At 38.4% G+C, this 15,630-nt stretch overlaps 1 protein-coding gene across 1 annotated transcript in view; it reads left to right on the plus strand.

Annotated features, from left to right (window-relative positions):
- The window catches only part of LOC108523235 (dynein heavy chain 7, axonemal-like), a gene marked incomplete at its 5' end in the record, with an annotated part of 190,324 nt that overhangs the window by 892 nt on the left and 173,802 nt on the right, over window positions 1–15,630 (plus strand). The window contains 3 exon segments of the mRNA XM_017863753.1: window positions 2,757–2,969; window positions 4,351–4,460; window positions 15,304–15,472. Of these exon segments, the coding sequence (XP_017719242.1) occupies window positions 2,757–2,969; window positions 4,351–4,460; window positions 15,304–15,472 (492 nt within the window).

A 15,630-nucleotide genomic window follows, 5' to 3' on the forward strand; every position in this document is an offset into this window, starting at 1 on the left:
AGACACATGAAAAAATGCTCATAATCACTCGCCATCAGAGAAATGCAAATCAAAACCACTATGAGATACCATCTCACACCAGTTAGAATGGTGATCATTAAAAAGTCAGGAAACAACAAGTGCTGGAGAGGATGTGGAGAAATAGGAACACTTTTACACTGTTGGTGGGACTGTAAACTAGTTCAACCATTGTGGAAAACAGTATGGTGATTCCTCAAGGATCTAGAACTAGAAATACCATTTGACCCAGCCATCCCATTACTGGGGATATACCCAAAGGATTATAAATCATGCTGCTGTAAAGACACATGCACACGTATGTTTATTGCGGCACCATTCACAATAGCAAAGACTTGGAATCAACCCAAATGTCCATCAGTGACAGACTGGATTAAGAAAATGTGGCACATATACACCATGGAATACTATGCAGCCATAAAAAAGGATGACTTCGTGTCCTTTGTAGGGACATGGATGCAGCTGGAAACCATCATTCTCAGCAAACTATCACAAGAACAGAAAACCAAACACTGAATGTTCTCACTCATAGGTGGGAATTGAACAATGAGACCACTTGGACACAGAAAGGGGAACATCACACACCGGGACCTATTATGGGGAGGGGGTCGGGCGGAGGGATAGCATTAGGAGATATAGCTAATGTAAATGACAAGTTAGTGGGTGCAGCACACCAACATGGCACATGTATAAATATGTAACAAGCCTGCACGCTGTGCACATGTACCCTAGAACTTAAAGTATAATAAAATAAATAAATAATAAATAAAAATAAAATTGTGGTTTTAAATACGTTTTTGACATGGAATTTGAAATGTCTTTAACTTTAAGGTATTGTTGAACAGGGTTTTGAGAAGGATGCATGTTCTCTGTAGACAGACAGATTCCAAAGAGTAAGGGACTGAGTAACACATGTTTAATTCGCTCCAACTTACCAACAGGTCACCTACTCCTCCTCTACAAGAAGGAATAGGGTGTAGGACAGGAAGTTAAGGATTTTCAGGAAAAGGTCTTTCTTCATGAAAAGCAGGGCACTGGGCCATAAGAGTATCCCTGATAGCCCCTGGGTTTACTTTTGGGCCCTTGGATGTCTCTCCCCATGTGTATTTTTCTTTTTTCCTCAGTGAGTCCAGAGAATTCATTTTGTCTTTCTGCTTTTAAGCTACCACTCACCAACCACCACACTCAGAGGGATTTCTCCAAGGTGGGCCACCAAGGGACGTGCAGCCTCCTGGGATCTCCCTGCTTGTGGTTGAACATGGGTGGGACAGAAGTTTATTTTTTGCTACTGAAGAAGAAAATTAATAGCAAATTAACCATATAGAAATGAAATAGTGTTTAGGCACCAAACCTTTGAAGAATGATCCTTCTTAAAAATAATAAAAAAAGATGAAGTATTTCAGGAAACAAGAAAAGTGCCCCTTGGAGAAACAACTTGCAGTCCTTGTCTCTGTCTTTTAAACTTTTTCTCATTCTTGGGAACCCTCACTTTCAGTTTCATTGCTGCCACTTAGCAATGGCTGTAACAGAGTGAAATAAACTCCTTGGTGTACAGTGTTATTAAATGTTTTTAAAGTAGGAAAAGCAGCCACTGGAGCAGATTGATACTTCTCTTAAGCACAGTGGTTTTTGTTGACTGTAATTTTATGTTTGTCGTAAGTCCTCTTCTCTTTTTTAACCTACTCATTAGATTTACCTATCAGAAAAGAGAAGCAAGCCTCGTCTTCAGAACTGGCATTAGCTTATTATAAACTAAACTGTTCAATGTTTTGTTTATTAGCATCTTTTTATTTCAAGAAGCACAAACCCCTTTCAGAAAGCTTATGTGAGAGTACTAGAGGGACTCATAGGATCTAAACAGGAGCAGTCGGAATCAGGGCCTCAGAGCTGCATTGTGCTGTGGTCTCTCTCTTGTTCTCTCTCTCTTTTTTTTTTTTTTTTTCTTTTATTTTAGATGGAGTCTTGCTCTGTCACCTAGGCTGGAGTGCAGTGGCATGATCTTGGCCCACTGCAACCTCCACCTCCCAGGTTCAAGCTATTCTCCTGCCTCAGCCTCCCGAGTAGCTGGGATTATAGGCAAATGCCACCATGCCTGGGTAACTTTTCATATTTTTGGTAGAGACGGGGTTTCACCATGTTGGCCAGGCTGGTCTCAAACTCCTGACCTCAAGTGATCTGCCCGCCTCGGCCTCCCAAAGTGCTGGGATTGTAGGTGTGAGCCACCACTCCCAGCCATGGTCTCTGTCTCTATTGTTGTTGCTCTCTATCTCTGTTGGCTCTGGTAGCCTTTATTCTGTAGAGCAGAAGACAGCTTGTAGTTACTTTAGATTGGCATATCCACAGCCTCCCAAGCCTAGCAAAGAGCACTTTTCTCTCAATCTATATAGCATTTCCCAGGAAGAACTATGATTGGTTCTGATTTAGTCACACATTCCCTCCTTCATATTGCTGTGGAGAGTGGGCCATATGATTGACAGCTCCAACAAAACCACAGAGAATAGAGAAGAAATAGAAAAGGAAAGGATAATGAGTAGACACAAATTGCGTATATCCATTATACCTGATTGGGCTTGTTCACCTAGTATCTTTGTAGTAAGAAAAACAAATTATTTTTAAATTGTGTTACATGGAGAGTTGTGATCAAAATGCAGAGAATAATCTGTATATATACTAGTTCAGAATGTTTTGTTCAAAATAATTTTCATCACGTTGGGAAATCATATCTTCTTTTCTTTCAGGCTCTTGAGCAATACTTGACAACATGTAACAGACAAATTGATGATATTGTCACTTTGGTGCGTGGCAAATTGTCCAAGCAGAATCGTGTAACTCTGGGAGCACTTGTGGTACTGGATGTCCATGCTAGAGATGTCCTCTCATCACTTGTAAAAAAAAATATTAGTGATGACTCTGACTTTGAATGGTTAAGTCAGCTTAGGTACTATTGGCAAGTAAGTGCTATCACTGAATGTTACATTACACAGCAGTTTCAGCTCGTAATTTTAAATCTGTGCTTGCTTGCTCACATAGGAAATAGTAGCGGTAACCTGGAATCTTTTGCTGATGGCAGGCTATACCCAAATAAGAATTTCTTTAGATTGAAGATTAAGCTGCTGATAACTATATCATTTGTATTGATACCTGTATCCTTATCTATATCCAAATATATAGTTATATATAAACATATATACATATATAGATACACAAAAATCATGAGTAATTATCAAAAATTACTCATTTTAAACGACTTGCTAGGCTTGCTGAATCTGCAAAATGTTGGGACTACTCAGTTTAAAATTGTGTTTTTAGGTTCTTGATGCATCTAAAGGATGTATGAATCAAACTCTTGCAGTCTGATTTAGTCATTAAAGTTTCCTCTCATTGCTGGGCATGGTGGCTCACACCTGTAATCCCAGCACTTTGGGAGGCCAAGGCAAGCAGATCACTTGAGGTCAGGAGTTCAAGACCAGCCTGGCCAAGATGGTGAAACCCCGTCTCTACTAAAAATACAAAAATTAGCTGGGCACATGATGGGGCGTGCCTGTAGTCCCAGCTACTTGAGGACTGAGGTAGGAGAATTGCTTGGACCCAGGAGGCAGAGGTTGCAGTGAGTGGAGATTGCACCATTACACTCCATTCTGGGCGACAGAGTGAGACCCTGTCTCAGAAAAAAAAAAAAAAAAAAAAAAGATTCCTCTAATTGATCAATTGAAGAAGGCAGAAACATGGTTTTTGCCAGGGCATCCAGGTGGATGGTGATGGTAATCATAATGGGGAATGCAAGCAGGGCAGGAATAGTAAAGTGGGCAAGATAGGGCCTGTTGGGTGTGGGCAGAGACAGATGCATAGTTTTCATGATATAGGCTTTTGTGGAAGTCTTGGAGGGTATGGGGTGGGAGGAGAGAAGAGCTAGCGTCCTGGGAAACAAATTGAGGGGCAGTACTGAGGTAGAAGCTCAGATGGTGGAATCATTTCAGATGTCAGATCCTCCCATTCCGAAATGTATAACATTGGGGAAGTTACTTATTCTCTTTAAGCATCAATTTCCTCATCTGTTAAATGATGAGTAATATCCACTGTATTGTTAACACACAATGATTGAAAATATGGAAGAGGTAAGGGACAAATACTAAAATATTTTATGGGAAGAATTAAAACCAGTGACTTCAATTATTCATCCATGGAAACTAGATATTTAATTCTGCCATGGAATCAAATGACACCTGAAAAGTGAATTTTAAAGATGTCTATATTATGGTTATTACTTATTAAAGAGCTTGAGATTTCATATTATTTACAATTTTATTGTTTAACTTATCTCATTTATCCTAGGAAAATCATTTAGAAACAAAAATGATCAATGCTGGTTTGCGATATGGATATGAATATCTGGGTAATTCCCCTAGGCTGGTTATTACGCCACTCACAGATAGATGTTACAGGTAAACCCTTTAATGTAAGGATCTATTGGAAATAACTTTCACTGACCCCTATACCACTGATTTATTTAAAATACCAAATTGTCTTCCATACTGTTAATTTATCCTGTGTTATTTTTTCCTAGACCCTTAATTTTCCTCTTAGGTTTGTCTTCATTTTCTCTTTCTCTGCTGCCTTCCTCCACTCAATAAGTAGGTGTCACTTGTTGTTGACACTGTCCATCCCTCCTTTCTTCCTGAAACTTTCTGACTTTTTCTTGGATCATTTGAGTCATTTATTGTTCCCTTGAAACACTGAATTTTCTTTTAAAATTTGTGTTTTTATTATTTCAATAGGTTTATGGGGAACAGTGGTGTTTGGTTACATGGATAAATTCTTTAGTGGTGATTTCTGAGATTTGGTGCACCCATCACCTGAGCAATGTACACTGTACCCAATGTGTAGTCTTTTATCCCGCATCCCACTCCCATCCTTCTCCCCAAGTCCCTAAAGTCGATTGTGCCATTCTTATGCCTTTGTGTCCTCATAGCTTAGCTCCCACTTATAAGTGAGAACATATAATGTTTGGTTTTCCATTCCTGAGTTACTTCACTTAGAATAACAGTCTCCAGCTCCATCCAGGTTGCTGTGAATGTTATCATTTCCTTCCTTTTTGTGCCTGAGTAATATTCCATGGGGTGTGTGTGTGTGTGTGTGTGTGTACATATACATCACATTTTCTTTATCCACTTGTTGATTGATGGGCATTTGGGCTGGTTCCATATGTTTGCAATTGCGAATTGTGTTGCTATAAACATTTGTGTGCAAGTGTCTTTTCCATACAATGACTTCTTTTCCTCTGGGTAGATACCCAGGAGTGGGATTGCTGCATCAAATGTTAGATCTACTTTTAGTTCTTTAAGGAATCTCCACACTGTTTTCCATAATGGTTGTACTGGTTTACATCCCTACCAGTGATGTAAAAGTGTTCCCTTTTCACCACATCCACGCCAACATCTATTTTTTTATTTTAAGATTATGACCATTCTTGCAGGAATAAAGTGGTATCACATTGTGGTTTTGATTTACCTTTCCCTGATCATTAGTAATGTTGAGCATTTTTTCATATGATTGTTGGCCATTTGCATATCTTCTTTTGAGAATTGTCTATTCATGTCCTTAACCCACTTTTTGTGGAATTAGTTGTTTTTTTCTTGCAGATTTGAGTTCCTCATAGATTCTGCATATTAGTCCTTTGTCAGATGCATAGTTTGCAAATATTTTCTCCTACTCTGTGGGTTGGTCTGTTTACTCTGCTGATTGTTTCTTTTGCTGTGCAGAAGCTTTTTAGTTTAATTAAGTCCCATCTATTTATCTTTGTTTTGTTGCATTTGCTTTTGGGTTCCTGGTCATGAACTCTTTGCCTAAGCCAATGTCTAGAAGGATTTTCCAATGTTATCTTATAGAATTTTATGGTTTCAGGTCTTAGATTTAAGTCTTTGATCCATCTTGAGTTGATTTTTGTATAAGGTGAGAGCTGAGGATCCAATTTCATTCTTCTAAATATTGCTTGCCAGTTATCCCAGCACCATTTGTTCAATAGCGTGTCCTTCCCCCACTTTACGTTTTTGTTGGCTTTGTTGAAGATCAGTTGGCTGTAAGTATTTGGCTTTATTTCTGTGTTCTCTGTTCTGTTCCATTGGTCTGTGTGCCTATGTGCCTATTTTCATACTAGTACCATGCTGTTTTGGTAACTATAGCCTTATAGTGTAGTTTGAAGTTGGGTAATGTGATACCTCCAGATTTGTTCTTTTTGCTTAGTTTTGCTTTGACTAGGCAGGTTCTTTTTGGCTTCCATATGAATTTTAGGATTGTTTATTCTAGTTCTGCGAAGTATGACCAGGGTATTTTGATGTGGGAATTGCATTGAATCTGTAGATTGGTTTTGGCAGTATGGTCAGTATCACAATATTGATTCATGAGAATAGGCTAGAAACTCTGAATTTTCGAGAGTTCTGTTTTCATGTAGTGATTTGTTTCATGCTTTGTGGTTTCCTGAATGTTCTCATCCAGTCCCATGCTTTAATGGCCTACATCTTGAAGACCCCATATCTGTACCTCTGGCCCTAGTCTCTCCTATAAGCTTGCTATACACAAGTCTACTTGATATTTCCATTTGATATCTCATAGGTACTTACATTTACGTTTCTTCTAATAGCAAATGTACCATTTTACCTCCTAAATGCACTCAGCCTCCCCTAGTCCCATCTCAGGAAATGGCAGTGGCTATTTATCAACCCAGTCATCTCTACAAATACCTAGCTTTGTCCTCAACTCTTTCTCAGTTCTTCACACGTAGGCACACAGTAAGCCCTACTGATTGAATTGAATTAAATGTATTTATTTAAATCTCTTCCTTTAAAAAAGTAGACTTTTTGGCCTGGTGTGGTGGCTCATGCCTATAATCACAGCACTTTGGGAGGATAAGGTGGGTGGATCATTTGAGCCCAGGAATTCGAGACCAGTCTGGCCAATGTGGTGAAAACCCATCTCTACTAAAAATACAAAAATTAGCTGGGTGGGGTGGTGTGTGCCTGTAGTCCCAGCTATTCAGGAGTCTGAGGTAGGAGAATCACTTAAACCCAGGAGGTGGAGGCTGCAGTGAGCCGAGATTGTGCCACTGCACTCCAGCCTGGGTGACAGAGTGAGACTCTGTTTAAAAAAGACTGTTTAAAGAGTAATTTTAGATTTACAAAAAAATTATGCAGAAAGTACAGAGAATTCTTAACCTCTCTCTATCCCACCCAGTTTCTCCCATTAACATCTTTCTTTTTTCTTTTTTTTGATTTTTTTTTTTTTTTTTTTTTTTTTTTGAGACGAAGTCTCGCTTTGTCGCCAGGCTGGAGTGCAGTGGCACGATCTCAGCTTACTGCAACCTCCAACTCCCTGGTTCAAGTGATTCTCCTGCCTCAGCCTCCCGAGTAGCTGGGATTACAGGCACATGCCACCATGCCCAGCTAATTTTTGTATTTTTAATAGAGACGGAGTTTCACCATGTTAGCCAGGATCGTCTTGATCTCCTGACCTCGTGATCTGCCTGCCTCAGCCTTCCAAAGTGCTGTGATTACACACTTGAGCCACTGCGCTCAGCCCAACATCCCTCATTAGTGTGGTACATTTGTTACAATTGATAAACCAGTGTTGATACATGCCTGTTAACTAAAGTCCACAATTTATACAATTTATATCAGGGTCCACTGTGTTGTAGAGTTCTGTGGGCTTTGACAAAATGCATAATGTCATATATCCACTACTAAAGAATAATTTTACTGCCCTAAAAATGCCCCCATGCTCCACATATAATTTCCTTCTCCCCTCCCTCAGAATCTCTGGTGATCACTGACCATTTTTGTCATATATCTATTCCAAAGTGTCATATAGTACCTGAAATTATATATACTGTCTCTTTTCACTTAGCAATATGCATTTAAGGTTCCTCCATGTCTTTTTGCAGCTTGATAACACATTTATTTTTATTAATGAATAATACTCTATTATATGGGTGTAATACAGTTTATTCATTCACCTGTTGAAGGACATCTTGGTTGCTTCCAAGTTTCAGTGATTATAAATAAAGCTGCTGCAAATATTCTTGTGCAGGTTTTTGGGTGGACATAAGTTTTAAACTCATTTGGGTAAATAGCTAGAAGCATGATTGTTGAATCATGCACTAAGCCTGTGTTTAGCTTTGTGAGAAACTGCTAGATTGTCTCCCAAAGTGACTGTACTTTGGAACTCCATTTGCATTGCCACCAGCAATGAATGAGAGTTTCTGTTATTCCCCATCTTGCCAGCATTTGTTGTCAATGCTTTTGATTTTAGTCATTCTAATAGATGTGTAGTGGCATCTCATTTTGCTTTATTTTGCAGTTCCCTAATGATATATGATGTTGAGCATCTTTTCATATGCTTATTTTTATATGGATATTTCTTTTGGTGAGGTGTTTGTTCAGATCTTTTGTCCATTTTGTAATTGGGTTATTTTTCTTTTGTCAAGTTTTAAGTGTTCTTTGTATATTTTGAATACAAGTCCTTTATCTGATATGTGTTTCTGCAAATATTTCCTTCTAGTATGTAGCTTGTGTTTTTATTGTCTAAATACTATCTTTTGACTGAGTGCAATGGCTCACACCTATAATCCCAGCACTTTGGGAGGCCAAGGGAGGAGGATCACTTGACACCAAGAATTCAAGACCAGCCTGGGCAACATAGCAAAACTCCCATCTCTACAAAAAATTGACAAACAAAACAAAACAAAAATGGCCAAGTATGGTGGTGCACACCTTTAGTCGGAGCTACATTGAAGGCTGAGGCAGGAGGATCCCTTGAGCCCAGGAGTTGAGGCTGTAGTGAGCCATTATAGACACCATGTTACTGGTGGTGAATCCATGCAGGTCTGAAGCAACTTCAATTCTTGCCTCCTCAGAAGAAAGAATTTGACGGAAGGGCATAAGGCAGAAGGAGAAACTGAGGCAAGTTTTAGAGCAGAATTAAAAGTTTATTTAAAAGCTCTAGAGCAGAAACAAGAGGAAGGAAAGTACACTTGGAAGAGGGCCAAGTGGGCAACTTGAAAGACAGGTGCACAGTTTGACCTTTTGACTTGATGTGCCTCTGTGGTCTTGTGTTCTTTCTCCCATGATTCTTCTCTTGGAGTGGGCTGTCCACCTGTGCAGTGGCCTGCCAGCACTTGGGAGGGGAGCATGTGCAGTGTGTTTACTGGAGTTGTACCCATGCTTACTTGAGGTGTGCTTCCCTTACCAGCTGAATGTCCCTAGGAGATCATATACCTGTTAAACTTGTACAGTTTTAAGTTTTACATTTAAGTCTGTGATCCATTTTGAATTAATTTTGTGTTTAGATTCACTTTTTCCAGTTGTTTCACCACCATTTGTTGAAAAGACTATCTGTTCTTCATAAAATTGCCCTTGTTCCTTTGTCAAAGATCTGATTTTATTTTAGAAATGTTCCTTAAATATGTGTTAGGAATTTGGAATCTACATTTTTCTTCCTTTCAGAGCACCTAAAGAGCTAAAGTAATGAAAAATAAAGTCTTAGTTTGTAAGTGGCTGAGCAATTATCTGATCCTCAGTTCAGAGCTCTCATGTATAATCTGGATCAAAGAACGTAGCCTAGCTTGAAGATGACTATTTCCTGCTCCTTAAAGCTAAGCTTGCTTTCCATATGACTGAAGAACTGAATCCAAGTATAGTGGGTCCAATTCATCCAGTTGCGGATGGGGAATGAGAGCCACACAGTGACTCCAAACACTGCTTAAACAGGGTCCCACTCATGTCAGGAATTGACCTCCTAAGTACAGTATGGATGGAGTGAGAAATTAGAAGTTTTGGTATAAGTTTCCTTCATATGGTTGATATAGTCAACAAGAGAGGAAGGATAGAAAGATTCTGCTCAACACTGTTTTCTTCTCCTGGCTCCAATAGCACCATCCTATTAGCTACTTAATATCTTCCCAATTTTTTAAGTTTTTTAAGTTCTAATATAGCATATGAGGTGCAATATAATCTGTCTATTGAACTCAATATTCCAGTAACACCAAACTCTTTCTTATGCATACCATTCTACTTCTTCACTCACTACCTGTGCACATAGCCTCTCGTTTTCCTGGCAAGTTCTCTCCCTTTCTTTCGTTCCTCAATAAATATAACTAACTCCTACTTAATCCTTTGGAACATCATCTTTTACAGGTAGCTTTTCTCTGACATTCCCTACATTAAGAATCTGTCTCAGTGATTCTCATTAAGGAAGCATGTATCTTCAGAAGAAGCATCACTGAGACAGAAGAAGCATGTATCTTCTTCTGTCATAGCACTCATCATAATGGATTGAAAATATATTTGATATATCTGATATTCTTTATTGTAGTCTTTTCATAGACTACAAAGATGTGTCCTATTTTTCTCTCTCCCCCCAGCACCAACTCATTTCCTGGCATAAAGCAGGTATTTAATAAAATGTATTGAATATCCATAAACTGAAAAGCAGTTTTAAATTATATTGTTTCCTAGAGAATGATTAGAATTGTAAATGTTTTGGCCAGGTATGGTGGCTTACACCTGTAAACCCAGCACTATGGGAGACTGAGGTTAGGATCACCTGAGGTTAGGAGTTTGAGACTAGCCTGGCTAACATGCTCAAAACCTGTCTCTACTAAAAATACAAAAATTAGTGGGGCATGGTGGTGCACACCTGTAATGCCAGCTACTAGGGAGGATGAGGCAGGAGAATCACTTGAGCCCAGGAGGCAGAGGTTGCAGTGAGCCAAGATTTCACTACCGCACTCCAGCCTGGGTGACAGAGCAAGACTCTGTCTCAAAAAAAAAAAAAAAATTGTAAATTTTTTTTTGTAAACAGTAAGGCTATTTATGTTTTATTTAAAATGATGTTTTTCAGATAGTGGATAGTGCTTAATGTATGAGTCTTCCTAATTGACCTGGTAGGACTATTATTTATGGAACATCAAATTAACCAGAGCAAGTGTTCAGAATTAAGGCCAAGAACAATGCAGTTGTACTGGAATCTTCTTTGATATCATGCCAATTGTATGGCACAGGGGCAGGCCCAATCACTGGAAGAATCTATACAGGATCTAACACTAGTGCAATTGCTTACAGCTGTACCCTGTACCCAGTTGAAGTCTTTATAGATTTTACAATATAGGAATCCCTTTACAGTCAACATTACATGTGTATATCTACCATGTAACTGTGAGGAAAAAAGAATTCTTAAATTTCATCTATCAATCCAAGAAACATTTTTGATTAGCTACTGTATACCACATACTCTGGTAGTGCTCTTGATAGAGAAAAGATATAGAGTTTCTGTATTTAAATATTTTTCGGTCAGATGGGAAAGGCAGTTTTAAAAACAATTACAATACAGTGTACTGAGTGAAATATTAGAGGTAAACATTAGGTGCCAGAGATATATTAATCCCGAGGGGAATGGAATTCATGGGGGAATGCTCTACGAAGGAAATTGTTAATAAAAGATCTAGGGCCGGGCGCGGTGGCTCACGCCTGTAATTTCAGCACTTTGGGAGGCCATCGCGGGCAGATCACGAGGTCAGGAGATTGAGACCAGCATGGCGAACATGGTGAAACCCCGTTTTACTAAAATACAAAACTAACTGGGCGTGGTGGCGGGCACCTGTAATCCCAGCTACTCGGGAGGCTGAGGCAGGAGAATCGCTCGAACCCAGGAGACGGAGGGTTGCAGTGAGCCGAGATTGTGCCACTGCACTCCAGCCTGGATGACAGAGCGAGACTCCGTCTCAAAACAAAAAAACAAACAATAACAACAACAACAACATCTGGATGAGATCTTATATTAGGATATCTAATATTGAAGGATAAGGAGATTTAGCCAAATGAAAATGAAGAGGGGCTGGCTCTGTATTCTCTGACTAGCAAGTATAACACCTTTACATTTTATGTGATTCATAAAGTATTTGGACATATTTAAATCATCTTATTTTGTGTTTTATATTCTCTAAGTTTAATGTTTTTTTTTGTTTGTTTTGCTTTGTTTTTCTCGTGTCCTCTCTTTTATTAAGTGATTGAGTTTTCTTTATTCATTTATCTCATTTGATGTGGATATAACATGGGATATGATATGGGCTCTGATATAGGGTGCTGTTTCTATTCTCTTAAAGGTTATCTTACATTTAACGAATGCCTATTTCGCTTAATAAAGCCTAAAGTTAATAAATATCTCTATTCTCTTTCTGTATAATAAAATGTCTTTAACTCCAGGTTCCTATCTCTTATATTCCAAATTATTGTCAAATACTAAATTAAACTTTGTTTTTAAATTTCTTTGCTGAAAATTAGTCATTTTAACTAGTCTATTGAATAAACCAGTTTTAGGATGCAAGCAGAAAGCAATTTTATTCTTTCTTATTACTGTTCTTTTAAAGTTGCTCTATTATATAAATATTTCTCATTCCTGAATGAAATCTCATTCCTGAATTCCCTAGCTTTTCTGGTCACTCTAAAATATTAATTATAAGTGTCATTTTTTAAAATAATAAAAGTCCACTTACGTCTAATATCAAAATTAATAATAGCTCCCATCCAATTTAAAGCTTCCTTCTCCCTCAGCTCAAGTCTGACTCAGGCTGAGAGCCTGAATTTGGAAAATAGACGTGGTCAATTTTACCTATTTTATCCCTATCCTTGGTTTCATCCCTCAATAGCTTATCTTTTGCTTTGCCCAGTATTAGAGGTTGAAGGGGAGAAAACAGAAAGAGAGAACTAGGTTTATATGTGACAAATGTCTTGTGTGACAACTATCTCTTGGCTGTTTAGTGATGTCTTGGTGATGGCACAAGCCCAGATGTGCCAGATCTTCCAAGGGATGTTTATGCGGGTTCCTTAAAGCCCCTGAAGTGACTGGATTCTCCCACTTTTGGAAAATGCCTTCTCGGGCTGGCCTCAGGTGGCTTTTGCTTCAGCCTCTGAGGCTCACCACACACAGACCCTCTTTTGGGGATTTTCTCCTGTTTCAGATGGGCCTCCTGCATAGGGTCCCATTCAATGTGACTCAAATCTGGCTCTTGGGATCTGAACCTGGCCAGGTGATAGACACACGTTTGTTTTGCCAGCAGTGGGAACACATCTCTCTGTTTCTTTTCTCCCATTCTGCCATCAGGAGAAGCTCCAGGCATCTTTTCAGCTTGAAATGTTTTTGGTTGTGAGTCAGCACTCAGTTTCTGTGCTCTAGAAAATGCAGGGGGTGGATGGTGTGTCGAGCTTTCTGAGTAGTCTCAAAGGCCCCTCAGTTAGCTTGGGAGAGGGAAAAATGCTGCTCTTTCTTCCACCATACAGAGAGACGTAAAAAACACAACACACAAATGATTCTTTCTAAAGAAGTCCTCACTCCTGATCACTCACTTACGGTCTTCTTATCTAATTTTTATATGCCCTGATGGTAGCTAATGTTCCAAACCAACTTCACCATCTATAAGATAAGATGAGCTGGTACTTATTGTTCTCAGCTTGGGGCTTTAGTCAAAATTCCAAGAGAGAACCCTATTAAATAGAGTGTTACATATTTTTTACTGTTAATATACAGGTTTACCAAAAATGTTTTATCATTTTCTTTACTCACCAGTGCTTCTTGCTTTGCCTTACTTTTGGTTTAATTTTCTTCCCCTTACTAGGCAATGTCTTCTAGTAATTGTTCCAGGGATGCTTTGCAAGTAATGAGCTCTATCAGTCTTGGTCTAAAAATGCTTCCTTTTGTGTCTTTGCTCAATTATTAAATGACAGATTAGCTAGGTATAGAAGTGTAGATGAACAGTTTTCCCTCAGCCCTTAAAACTCATTATTCTCCTGGCATCGATTGCTACTGCTGATAAGTCCCCATTATTCTTTTGTAGGTAATTTTCTTTTCTCTGTTATAGTTTTTAAGATTTCTCTTTATTGTTGATGTTCACTGTAATGTTACTAGATGTAGATTAGTTTTATTTATCCTATTTGGGCCTTTTCCATTCATGTTTTCTTGAATTCTGAAAATTGTCAGCCATTGCTGTTTAAATTTTGCTGCTTCCCCATTTTCTTCCTCCTATTTCTCTTAACTTTTCTTACATTCAGTCTCTGCATCTCTTTGAGTAATTTTCAGTGCATAATTTTCTGTTTCTTTATGTTTATTCTGCTATTTAACTTGTTCACTGCGTTTTTAAATTATGTTTTTATTGCTAGAGTTTCAAATTGTCTCATTTATAAAATTGACTTCTGTTTTCCTCTCACAATTTTTTGGTGTCTGTTGCTTTATATTTAAAATCTCATTTAACAGACCACCAGGATACCGTAGAGGGTAGGACGCCATTTATATAACAACACTCTTTGTCCATTTGCTTTTGCCACAGCAAGTCTGTCTCCTAACTCTGATCTCTCTCTCCTGTTTGAACTGTGAGCTCGTTTTAGAAGTGATTATTTCCCCAGTCTTGCATGTTGTCACTTGTGGAGGTGTCCATAAGGAGCAGTTTCATATTTATCACTGAGGAGGACTCTAGAGTTTTTTCTGGTCAGAACAAAGTGTTATCATTTTGGATTAATGTACCCATGACTAGTAGAAATTTGGACCTCTTTTTCCCTGCACGAACGATACAGGCTTTTCATCAGGCCCTGCATAAAGGGTAGGCTTCCTTGTCTCTTCCATAATTGACTCTTGTTTGTCTCTCTCCAGTAGGTTGCTGGAGTGATTTTAGTTTCCATTTAGAGACAAGACAGCCTTTCAAGACTTCTAGATTTATATAGGTGGATCCATTCTGGCTCCCCACATTGCTCATTTCTGAGGGTTTATTTTCTGCTTCTATCTGAGCATAAATATACTCATTTATTTATATACCAATCCCGAAACAATCTTTTAATGTCTAATTCTCCAGCTTTGCATTCCTTCTTCATTGGTAATTTTCTTTTCATTCTTTCAAAACTGGCCATGTATTTTAAATTATTATTTGTTTTCTTTTCTGTAACATTTCCATGTGCTTAAGGGGAATTGGGGGGTTCAAGGTCAGCTGAATTCTTCATATTGGCCAGAAGTCAACATTAAATTTCAAAAGTGAATTTGTTCTCAATGTGGCATATATATAGCTATTCAGAAATAAAACATAATAACAGACAAAGTAATGAACTATCAGAGATTTTCAGAGGTTACTGGGAAGGAAGAAATCAAAGAGGAAGTTGGAGGTTTGGTTCTCAGTGTAACCTTTTCCTCTTCTTGGCATGTGCATGGAAAAAAGTCACATTATTCTACAAAGAATGTCTATTTCATGTGTTTCAGAACCTTATTTGGAGCCCTTCATTTGCACCTTGGAGGAGCACCTGAGGGTCCAGCTGGCACTGGGAAGACTGAAACTACCAAGGATTTGGCAAAAGCTGTAGCCAAACAATGTGTTGTTTTCAACTGCTCTGATGGGTTGGATTATTTGGCTTTAGGAAAATTCTTTAAGGTTGGAATTAACTCCTCATTTCTTTACAACAGGATAACTGATCGGAGATGGTTATTTATGATGCAACATAATTGAATACAAGTAAAAGATTTACTGTAACTTAAGTAAAAGTAAAAATTGAAGCACTATCTCAATCATTCTTTTTTTTTTTTTTTTTT

This window comes from Rhinopithecus bieti, unplaced genomic scaffold, assembly GCF_001698545.2.
Source record: "Rhinopithecus bieti isolate Rb0 unplaced genomic scaffold, ASM169854v2 scaffold_64265, whole genome shotgun sequence".
Taxonomy (NCBI): Eukaryota; Metazoa; Chordata; class Mammalia; order Primates; family Cercopithecidae; genus Rhinopithecus; species Rhinopithecus bieti.